The following is a 12,743-nucleotide window of genomic DNA, read 5'->3' on the forward strand; positions in this document are numbered from 1 at the left end:
TAGAAAGACTATTTATTGTAATTGCTTAACTGAATACTGGTTCTTCCTGTATGTTTTCGAGAAGGGGGCTAATACATACGTGTGTCTTTGTTAATTAATGAGTAATAAAATGTTACCTTTACAATTACCTTATTGGTTTTCAAATTCTTTTTTTTGACACTCTTTTAGTTTCCACTCCATTATCTGAACCGCACTCTTTTGGTATATAAAGAAAATATTTAATTATAATTGGTCAACAGAAAGGCAGATTTGAACCTTTAGATTTAGTGCTGTGATGGATGTGATACATATGATATCTGTTATGTGATGACTGTTCAAATTATTCCAAACTTTCTTCTGTATTTATAACTGTCAACAACAAATATATATGATCATTGTCAAGACTTACGGTAGATTTCAGCATGGAATACTTCTTAATGTGTCAATGAAAGTACCAGTAGAGAAACTTGCCCCTAAAATATTTAACTATGACTCATGTTGTAAAACTTCTTATTGGACCCTTGCATCGATTTTTAACCTTACTTCCATGCAGTTATCAAGGTGAAAGCATTACAGTAAGCTTTCAATAATATTCTACCACATACAAACCTGTCATCATGAAACTGCCTTGCTGTTGCTTGGCCTGTGAGCTCAAACTAAAGTTGGATGCCACTAATTTATATACGGACAGCAAGGTAGTGCTTATGACCACAGCCTGGGTATGTGATACAGATAACAACTACAGATCATCTTGCGATGGGATCCCACCAGCCGTAACATCAAATTGGGCCATGGGGCATAAATTGGGTGGGCCAAAGTCTTCAAACTCAGCAGTTATTTGGATCTCAACAGACAGACAGATCTGCCAAAGTAATCAAAACTGCCGTTGGGGTAGTTGCCGCTTCAATGGGTGTTTCCAGGACTACATTTTGCCATGATGACACACACACAGGTAGGAGAGGCACAGCCCCCTTGGTAGAGGTTTCCACCCTAATAGCACAGGCTACATCAAGGGTGGGCAAACTACGGCCCGCGGGGCGGATACGGTCCGCCGAGTATTATGAATTATAAATTATAATAAAGACCGCTGTAACGCTTTGTACCCTCGGGGCTGCGTGTGCGCGCTCCTGCAGCAAAACACGGCAGGTTAAAGAGCGCCGTCACGCTTTCTGCTGCAGGAGAGAGCGCGCACACAAACAGCCTGAAAGAGCTGAGCAATAAATGAGCATTAAGAAACATAAATGCTGGTCTGTTGCCGTCATTGTGCTTCTGGAAAGTCAAGTCGGGAACGGAGAAGCGTCACCGCGCTGCGTGCCATGCTTTCTGCTGGCGCGTCAGGCTGCGATTCCAGCCTGCTGCTCGCTGCTCACCACCCCTCCCCTCACAGGCAAACTCACCGTAATGTACCGCTGGAAAGCGCCGCTTCTTAGTGTTCACAATCCTTTGGAATTACGTCGTAAAACGTTAACTTTCGAAGAGTTCTGGTAATTTGAATTTGGCATGTCACTTTCTGTCGCAGGAGACCGGGTTCGTTTAGAGTTGTAAAATTAACAGCTGCATCCAGAGTATTTTTCCTCGGCATAACAACGCACATCAAACCTACAGGACTGCACCGCCCCGGACCAACAACACTGTTCCACTGAAACGGTTTCTTTACTTTTTAGTTATTGGCTTTTACTTGTAATTCATATTGGTTCACACAAACACTCCACCAGGGGAGTCGTTAGGCCTATTTTAGGGGGGCTACAGAATGTGGCTGTCTGTAGTTGTTAATGAGTGTTACCTGCTTACATTCATATACTTGAGCCAAATAAAAGGGAAGTTAGAAACTGTCTCCAGTGAGCGAGAGTGTGAATGAGCGAATTCGAAATACAAGAAATAACTATCGACATTTCTCTATTCTTTGCATTAATATAGATTATTATGATATTTTTTTCCATTGAATGGTATATTTGACACTGAACTAGTTCATCTTTATCTCAGTGATAGTATCCAAATGAGCATAAAATATCACTATGACCCTGAAATTCTGTCTCTTGTGTTATCATATACTGAATGAAGCAAAACTACAGAGCAAAATCACACTCTGAGTAAACCAATCTATGAACTGTCAGAAACAATGGATATCAGGGGCCCCAAGAAAAATGTGCGCACACATTCACAAGGGTGACACTCCCCTTGGGGCTTAGCCCCCCCTTTCTTGGAATCCTACAAACGCCCCTGCTCTCCATCCATCTGATACTGGCCCGGCCCGTCTGTCAAATTTTAAAAGTCAATGTGGCCCCTGAGCCAAAAAGTTTGCCCACCCCTGGGCTACACCCTCGACTGGACTCTATCGGTCATTGGCTGGAGCCAGAAGAATGCATGCCCTGCCGCGACAAAACATTGACCGAAATAGAAGTAGGTGGTGTAATGGAAATTTTATATTCTTCGTTGTATTTTCTTTTTCTATTCGTGAAGTGGCTTTACAAACCTCTATATGCAAATAATTTCTCTCCTGTTTACAAAGCAAAGGACATATCAAGGGCAGGACGAAGACCGTTAGATATTTTTGATTAAGTCAACAGTCCCTTTGTTCTTACCACAACCCCCTCCTTTCCTCTCTATATGGTCTTCTTTGACTGCGCTTTACCTCAGTGTTTAGTCAGAGTTTGACTCACTGCATTGACTTTTTTGACATTTTGTGAGTAGAACTTTATTCTTTCATCGAACAACAAAAACATGAACGTTGAATAAAAAAGGTGTATTCCCTATGATCACCAGCCCCCAACCCACTTTTTTTTTGTGTGTGTTTTTCCCTGAATCTAAATGCTTTCTTCCTGGACCTCATCAACGTCTTCCTCACTGCTGTAAAAAGTTAGTCTACTGTATACAAATAAACTTGGTATTAAAATTAACATGGCTTCAGTTTACCAAGTAATCAATATGCTAGGTAATGACAAACTGTGTTGGGAAAGTTCACTTTCTACATGAACTAGTTCAGTTCATAGTTCATAATTCAACATTTTGAACTAAGTTCACAGCTCCAAAAAATGAACTAGTTCAGTTATTTTTTTCAATATGTTGCGAGCTATAATTGAAATCTCTATCTGTCTGCAATACCGCTCTTGGCCTCTACGCAACTCGGCGCTCTCACACCTGCCAGGCATAGGGCTGAAACGTTCAGACGCAACACTAATGACAAAGACGTTCAAAAACAACAGAACGTTTTATGTTTATGTTTCTGGCAGACAATGTTCCCAACCAGCTGCATTCAGGGTCCAGCTGAGCTAGGCGTGCATAGTCTTATTCTCAACTACATTTAAGTTCCCTGTTATATGCTTTCGCAAAAAAACTTAGGCACATTTTTTTTTTTTTAATTCCCAAAATTCCCGAGGAAACTTTCTAGAAATTTACCGGAAACTTTCCGCCCCTTTGCAACCCTATCCCCAGCAAGTGTGACTCGCGTTCGGGCTAAAGCAGAAGCTGCTAAGGTTAGAGCATCATATGCTACCCAAGAGGATAAACTGAAGATGGAAAAGGCTGCTAGGGAGGCAGAAAGAATCACAAGTGATGCTCAAATTCAGTTGGAAGCAGTAAGAATAGACACAGAGTTGGAGGTGCTGACACTACATCAAGAAGCCGATGCGGCCATGGTGGAGGCTCGAGTGCTGGAAGATGCCGAAGGAATGCCAGTTGAAACCTCTACAACCTGAGGAAGTCCCGGTGCTGTGGAAGACTTCGTGCCTGGTCCCGGTTCCAAAGAAGTCAACTTCATCTGACCTCAAGGGCTTCCGACCAGTTGCCGTCACATCCCATGTGATGAAGGTGCTAGAGAGGCTGGTCATGGCTCACCTTCGACCGCAGGGGAAATCATCACTGGACCCTCTGCAATTTGCTTACTAGCCTTGTGTGGGAGTTGACAACACCATGATCTACCTGCTGCAACAAGCTCAGTCGCACCTGGATGGAACCGGTGGCTCTGTGAGAATCACTTTCTGGTGGGGGTCAACGCATCCACCGTCTCCTGGATCACTGACTACCTCACAGACAGACCCCAGTATGTCCGACTGGGCCGTGTGTTGTCTGTGACGGTGGTCAGTGATGTTGGAGCCTCACAGGGAACTGTTCTGTCTGCCTTCCTGTTCACCCTGTACACCACTGACTTCCAGTACAATTCGGGGCCATGCCATCAACAGAAGTTCTCTGATGACTCTGCAGTGGTTTGGTGTATAAAGGATGGACGGGAAGAGGAGTACAGGTCAGTAGTGGATGACTTTGTGGAGTGGGCGGGGGGAAATCACTTGCTTCTAAACGTGGCCAAGACCAGAGAGATGGTGGTAGACTTCAGGAGGAAGACACGGATTCACAACCGTGGAGAGTTCTGGGAGAGGATGTGGACGTGTTGGAGAAGTACAGGCTCCTGTGGGTCTCTATCGACAACAGACTGAACTGGAAGGCCAACATCAACGCTGTGTACAAGAAGGGGATGAGTCGACTCTTTTTCTTGAGGAAACTTCGATCTTTCAATGTGTGCAGCAAGATGTTGGACATGTTCTACCAGTCTGTTGTGGCCAGTGCTCTGTACTTCTCTGTAGTCTGCTGGCGGAGCAGCATTGGAGGCGGTGACACCAACAGACTCACTAAACTGGTGAGCAAGGCCGGCTCCATCATTGAATGCAAACAGGACTATCCGGAACAGGTGGTGGAGAGGATGACACTGAATAAATGATTGTCCATATTGGATAACCCGGACCACCCTCTCCACCACTTACTGCAGGGACAGCAGACAACAGACTGCTTTTGCTTCGCTTTCACAAGGACAGATACAGTAGAACATTCCTGCCTAACATAAAGATTAAACAGTTGGAAACAATAGAAAATCATAAAAGGTGTTTTAAAATGTGGAAAGATTAAGCAGAATGTAGGGAAATGATGCCTAAAGTAGATGCTAACACAACAGGAACAGACAAAGCTTGGAAGTCCTTTTCTCTCTTATTGCACAGGATGGATCATGATCTCAGATGCATGACCTCAACTGTATTCACCCCTGAACAAGGACACTGATGTTGCCATGCTGCGTGTAGAGTGTGAGCAGCTAGGCCAGAGTGAAAGTGTCTCTTCCTGCCTGCCTATAGATTTGGGAGATGCAAAGCCATTCTCGGGCTACATATATAATACACTAATTACATATGGCAGCTCACCAGAGTTAAGACTGTACTTTTCTGGCACATGATATGTGTATGTTAGATGTAGCTTTCATGCCTAATTGTGTCAGTTTAGTTTGTACATAAAATAAATTATTAATACAAAATGTACAATCCAGTTCTCGCTATTAACAACGACTTGCTTTCTTCCCATACTGTGCATGCAACATAAATGACACACCAGAAGAGGGCTGCATTCCCTTAAGGTTCATTGAACACTGGTTGTGTGTTCATCCCTAAAATGTTTTACGTGCAGTTAGTAAAGGTCACACAGCTCTCCCATCACGCTTGGCCTCTTGACATGAATAACAAAAAATGGAAAAAGTAAGAAATGACTGTTATTCTAAGACACATTCCCATTTATTATCTTCTTTATCTTGTCCACTCAGTGAATGAATACACATGAACCCAATAAACCATATTGATCTAAATATCATGCCCAAAAGGAATTGAGTGTATATCTGTAACAAGGTATATTTGAATAATGTTATCATAATAATGGTGACATTCTATTTTAAGCATCAGTGTATATGTTATCCTCCAGATGGAGACATAGACCATGTTTTCATATAAAAGACTGAAGGACAGGCTGGAAGGCAGACTGCAATTTCTCCTCCCTACCATGCAAATGAAGAGACAATTAATAGACACAGCTGGAATAGACTCAAGCATGATTCAGAGCGCAGCATTGATATGCCCCTAACAAAACAGAAAAAGTAATAAATTGTTTATGGTTATGGCTGTATGAAGTGAAATACATTTTGTAGTGAGTTTTGTGGGAGTGATCTCATCGTGTGATGAGACTTATATAGTGTGAATCTGTGGAGGTTTTCTTAATTACATATCGTAGCATGAAGTAGCAAAATTGCGCGTTTTCACTGTAGTCCTAGAAGCTTGGCGCACAACTCCTTCACACTATACTATTAAGACTGGGGCAATCAAAGAGAATGTGTTTGGTAAATAAGCTCAATTTAGTTAATAAAAGGGAAACACATGGAATTTACTACAAAAAAATGTACACACTTTTTGTCAGAAATTGTCTACCACCCAGATTAAGTTCCCCAGCAACATTTGGTAGCTTTTCAGATTTGTTCATTAAAGACCTTCCCTCATTATGTTAATTAAACAGAATTTGTGCAGTATTATATTTATCTTAAAACCCTTTTGCAAATGATTGGTATATAAACATCATTTGAAGAAAACCGGGTTTCAAATTCATACTAAGAATAATACAATATAAATATTAATCATCATGAGGTATCATAATATTATTAATCTGTATTACACTGTTGATAATAAATGTTTAATCATATTAGATAGGTCACTTTATTTACCGCTTAGTAAATGCGACAAAACCCGGGAATCAACCTCTGCTCACTCCTCTTTCAGAAACAAAAGAACAGATGTGCATCCAGTCTATCTTGTCTGCAAGGAACACTTGCATTACACATATGAATGACTGGTTTGAAAAAAAACACGATCTATTGAGCCAATCCGCCTTTTATTGCACCCTTCATTAAAAATCCCCCATGTTTAATTAGAACACATCCGCCACACTTGAGATATGTCTGTCACTGGCTGAGGCCCAAGGTATTCAAGCTTGGCAGCATTGGTTGTGCTCTACTGCACACTGAAACACATGAAAGGGACGATGAGAGCTGTTTTAAGGGTATGAAAAAAGTGAAGTTGCATTACAAATTAGTCAGATAATAAATATTCTTCATATGTATTTGAAACAAAAGTCTTCTATTTTCCTTCAGTGTTATTATTATTAGTTTTTCCTCCAATTTATTTATTTGTATCTTACAAACCATTAAGCCAAAACAAAAAATGCACAACACTTTTGCATATCATTTCCATTTGAGATAGACACAGAACTTCAGTGAACTCTGGGCAAGGGTCATTCCATAAATATTATAAAACGTGTTATGGATGAGAGTTTCCCGACAGAGTGAATTTGACTCATTACAAATTACTTACTTAATCAAATATCATAGCCATCCATCCCAGTTGTTTAGACCTATTACTAAAAAATTAAAAAATATCCACTCGCTGGCACTTCAGGAGAGGGATGTATGTACAACAATTCCATGACATAGTTATTTCTGTGTGCACCAAAGTGGGGGATACAATGGCTGATATTTCCATCCCTAGAGCCACATTGTATAGTATGTCTAAAAAAAAGTGTTTTGACAGACAGCAAACACATTCAAGATATGCACTGATGTCTCTAGAGAATATGAATTGTGTGTTTTTCTTTAAAGTACATAATGTATTCTCAGCCTAAGCAATCCCGTTTTTGGGATCTATCAATGGTTTCATTTACAGGGTTATGTTCTGAAACTGGTTTGTTGTCAAATATAGTTTTCTGTCTTTTTAATGTTGGGAACAACATTATTGTTCACGATCTGTGAATACAGTGATATACAGATACTGGCCTGCCCTTATTTAATACCACAATATGAATTAAAATAGCAATCATTTAAATTGAGTTGGCAAGGGAGTTGGCAACAGACTGTATTTTTTACTGTGATTATTGTTGCATGCGCTCATTACAGCCCACTTCCCAGCCCATCCCTCCCATCGCTGTGTAAAAGGTGCAGAATGATACAGACATGAGGACAGACGATCATCTCTTTGCTTTACAGGTGAGTCATTGTCATTGTTTACACAGTTTTCTGGTTGTGCATGAAATGAAGTTTTACAATTGACAAACCTTTGTTTGTGCTTAATTAAAAAATGTTTTTGAAATGCTAAACTAAACTAATTGTTAGGAATTGAGCTGTTCTTTGTAGAATCAGATGGAAGAATCCTATTGACAGTCTAACCATCATACTAATAGTATTGTATATATTCCTGTATTGCTGCATTGCAAAAGATGTAACAACCTATTATCCATAGAAAAACTAATAGATGGCCATTATCTTTTAATTAAATATCTTACAGTATTTTCATTATTACCAGGCAAATTATTTATTCACTAGATTACATTTGTATAAGCGTATAAGACATTATGTACAGTGAGCTTTTGCACTAAAATTGTACTATTTGTTGTCTACTGGCTGTGTAAATAACAATTGACAATAACAACACCATTTCTTGGTAAATGACAAAAAAGAGGAATTGTACCACAATAACAGATAGTTCTGTAAAATGTAAAAGTGCAATGTGTAATGTCTGGCCACATGAGCGAGAGAGAGAGAAAGAGAGAGAGAGAGAGAGGTGTTCCACTCAAGTCTACAAGCCTTGCAAAAACCTGCATTTTCACTCAACATCACTTTCCCATCACCACTGCATGGTCCCTGTAGTGTTCATTAAAATCTGTTCATATTAGTTAGCTGAAACATCTGCTCCCTTTTCACACTACATGCACTGGAAATGTAATATTATTCTCTTCTTTACAGTCATATTTGTTCTGTTGTGTGATATACTGCAGTGTACAATGTATAAATCTAGAGGGGCAAAATACACAATTCCCAGAGGAAAAAATACTTGTGAAACTAAATAAATGACATATATTCTCAAAGAATTCCAATAATGTATGAGATGCATGTAACATGCAGGGTTCAAATTCCTAAATGTCTTTGTAATGAAATGTGACTGTGGCATCAAGTTCCACTTCAACTGACCTAATGACTCGTATGAAAAGTTTCTGCCTGCTTAAGTTCTGCAATGTATTTATCACAGAGTGTGTCTTGGTTTAGAAGACACATGCAAAAAGTCATAATTTATAATTTCCCTCATTATATATAAGTCTGTGTTGATGAAAAGAACATCTGGTTTTGCTCTCAACACCAAGCAAAGAGATTAGCCAACTACACCAGAACATGGGCTTTTCAGGCCCACAGTCTTTTATGATTCCCTATGTCAAACTTAAGTTTATAGTTTAGAGAAGTTACCATGGAGCAGCATTTGGGACAAAACAAACAGAATCCTGGGTGGTTTGTCAATGTTTTCACTGTTGACGTATTATGGAGAAGTGTGACCAAAACACTCATTACTTACAACTGTATCTGTTTGTTTTGACAGGCTTAATTTGACCATGGATAACAGCAGTTTGGGCATGCTCGGAGATGCTAACACATCTCTTCAGATCGAACTTGAATCCTGTATTACATTGAGGAACCAGGTCTCTCGCATTTTCCTGTATGTCTTCCTCTCTGTTGGCATCGTCTGCACAGTAGTGGGAAACTTCCTCGTGGTGTTGTCCATCGCCTACTTCAAGCAGTTGCAGTCACCCACAAACTCCTTTGTTATGTCCCTGGCAGTAGCTGACTGCCTTGTTGGCCTGGTAGTGATGCCATATAGTATGATTCGAACTGTGGAGGGATGCTGGTACTTTGGTGCCCTACTTTGTCAACTTCACTCTAGCCTAGATGTCATGCTCTGCACTGCCTCTATATTCCATCTCAGTTGCATTGCCTTTGACCGCTACTATGCTGTCTGCAACCCGCTAGTTTACTCTTTAAAGATGTCCCGCAGTCGGGTAGCTCTCCTTCTTGTTATATGTTGGGCTGTTCCTACGCTCATCTCCTTTGGGCCCATCATGCTAAATCTCCATATTGCCGGTGTGGACATCCTGCTTCCTAAAGATGTATGTGTGTTTTTGGTCAATCGCTTTTATGCTGTCATGGCTTCTTTGGTAGCCTTTTACTTGCCGATGGCTATCATGCTAATAGCCTACTGGAAGATCTTCAAAGCTGCCAAACGGCAAGCCAGGCAGATCAGTGCCATGGAAAGCCAGATGGCAGCTGGAGTCGGCAAAGACTCAAGCAAGAAACAAAGACACCGAAACACGATGAAGAGGGAAAGAAAGGCAGCAAAAACTTTGGGTATCATTATGGGAGTTTTTCTAATCTTCTGGATGCCCTTTTTTACAGTCAACATTGTGGACCCGTTTATTGAATACAGCACAGAGGTGATTGTCTGGGATATATTTTTGTGGCTAGGATATATCAACTCATCTCTAAATCCCTTCCTGTATGGGCTCTTCAACCGTTCCTTTCGTAGGGCATTCCTTATGTTCATGGGATGCAGGGTATGCCTGCCTGGCTCCTCCCCTGGGATGGAGCTGTCGCATGCAAGGAAAGAAGCAAATGAACGTGCAGATTAACATTAAAATAAACCTAGTACCTGTTTTTGTAAATCAATGTCACTATTCAATGTGGTAAAATCACATTTTGTTGTCAACATCAGGGCAAATTTGTTTAAATCAGGAAGAATTGTATTTATTCTTTAAGAAATATCAGTGATGTGGGACTGTTTTCTTTAATCTACGTACTAGTGAGTAGGAAGATCAAAGTATATTGAATTCTCGGGAACTAAAAAGAAATAGGGCAAAGGTTTGGAAGATGTGCAAGACTTGAAGAGGCCACATCAAAGGGGTTGATGAAGCTTCACTATGATGACACAATACATATTTACATCTCAGGTAAACACATTATTGATACTTAAAATTCTGCTTTTTCTTTGGACTTTGACTCATTAAAAATTAAAGTGGATCTGTTAAAGGGGCATTGTATATGATATGCACAGACTTTTAGATTAAAAGATTGAAAGAATGAACTAACATTATCAACAGTTTGTGAAAAAGTTACAATGTTGACGTTATGTCACATACATTTGTGTATTGTGCTGCCGGGATATTTAATCAAATGAGCATGCTAAGCAGCTAGCCGCGGTCTGTCCTGTCCTGTAATACACGTACCTCGAGAGGCGATAGTGAGTCAAGTCTGCCCTCAGTCCAACATGAGAGGACAAAGAAGTAGAGCTACCTAGTGGGTTATAAGATACAAGCTCCTTGTATGTGTTATTGATTTATTCATGCAAAGTGACAGAAATGAGAAAACGTGTTTTTGATTTGTCCTTCCTGCTGCAGGGAGGAGAGCAGCCGAGCATTTATAATACACATTGCACCTCTAACAATGTAAAAGACATTTGGACTTTTAATACTGTCAGCTAACCTGGCTGTATTACAGAGGTTTATAATATTATTTGTAATGCATATACAATATGAGTTCAAAGAGATAATTATTAATTTGTATTATTGATTGTTCTTTGAATGTCTCTTTGTCATAACAAATGATTAGGAACTCTTTCAGAGGGATCAAAAACCACAAGGTCAAGCTGAACTAAACATGAGTTTCAACAACTCCAGGACAATAAAACATAATTATAAAAACTTGCAGATACAGGCTAAAAGTGTACACGTTTTAAGGTAAGTGTGCCAAATAAAAAGAAAGGCAAAGCACAGATTTGACTTTTCCTCTTATATTTATATCAGGTCAGTTAGTATAGTTACTCAAACACTAACTCTTTGTATCCCCATACAAATATACATGTACTCAAAATGTTCTACTAAGATGAGAAATTACAAGTTATTATCAAAATGTGTCAGTTATTTGTATACAAGATTGATTCAAAATCAATTAGAAAGAGTACTGTACTGTGTATCCCTGTTAATTGCATCTCAAGATGTTTAATTGTACTTCTGGCAAACCCCAGTAAATTATTTAAAACTTGATATCCTGATATCTGTCCTACTGCTGATATATGTTGAAAGGTTGCATGTTTGAAAAATGCACAGTTTTCTGCCTTGTCTGATTCTGTGTTGAAATAGCCTTTTACTTTTTGAAAACAGCTCATGCTCTAATAAACTAATTAATTACTAAATATATTAATATATATATAGATATTTGGCCACCCTCAATGTGCTCCTTACAGGTTTAGCTCACAGTATAATGATTTAAGTGTCATCCATCCAAGTTTGCTTTTTGAGGTGAAAATAAGGTTACTAAAATAGGCTTGCCTTGTACTTGTATTTTTGGTCGTAACATTTTATCCAAAACAATCTGCAAATCTGAAATGTTAATAATGTTAATTAAATTACATTTACCATCCAGCACATGTTTCTCTCTAACTTACTTATTTCATATTTATCTGATTTAATTGTTTGTGGTGTGAAAAGGACAATATGCACTATTAAATAAAAAAGGCAGTCGGTAGGATTGGCAGGAGACAAATAATTAGTACTCTGTATACTATAATATTATTTGGATTGTTGTAATAAACAGTGTTCAGTGTGTAATAACCAAGGCAGGAATACTTTTCTAATCATGCTTGCTAGATGTTATCTTTGGGTATGAATAGAAAATGAAATGAGGTTGTCTTTTGATTGTTGTTCTGAAAGGATTGCTGTCTGAGAGGACCGACTGAATTCAGGAGTTGCAGCACAGTTCAGCCACACTAAGAATACCGGAAAGTAATAGTCGACCTCAAGATCCATCCATCCATCCTCATTAGGGTCGCGGGGGCGCTGGAGCCTATCCCAGCTGACATAGGGCGAAGGCAGGGGACACCCTGGACAGGCCGCCAGTCCATCGAGGGCACATGTAGGGACATACAACCATTCACTCTCACATTCACACCTATGGGACATTTAGAGATCAATTAACCTGCAGCATGTCTTTGGACTGTGGGAGGAAGCCGGAGAGCCCGGAGAGAACCCACGCTGCCACGGGGAGAACATGCAAACTCCACACAGAAGGACCGCTCCGACCGGGAATCGAACCCGCGGCC

General features: G+C 39.9%; 1 protein-coding gene across 1 annotated transcript; it reads left to right on the forward strand.

Annotated features, from left to right (window-relative positions):
* The first annotated feature begins 9,207 nt into the window (after window positions 1–9,207).
* On the forward strand, window positions 9,208–10,278 carry LOC117728723 (5-hydroxytryptamine receptor 4). The gene has a single exon (XM_034529566.1). The coding sequence runs from the start codon at window positions 9,208–9,210 to the stop codon at window positions 10,276–10,278; it is 1,071 nt and encodes a 356-aa protein (XP_034385457.1).
* The last annotated feature ends 2,465 nt before the right edge of the window (window positions 10,279–12,743 follow it).

Source organism: Cyclopterus lumpus, chromosome 1, assembly GCF_009769545.1.
Source record: "Cyclopterus lumpus isolate fCycLum1 chromosome 1, fCycLum1.pri, whole genome shotgun sequence".
NCBI classification, from domain to species: domain Eukaryota; kingdom Metazoa; phylum Chordata; class Actinopteri; order Perciformes; family Cyclopteridae; genus Cyclopterus; species Cyclopterus lumpus.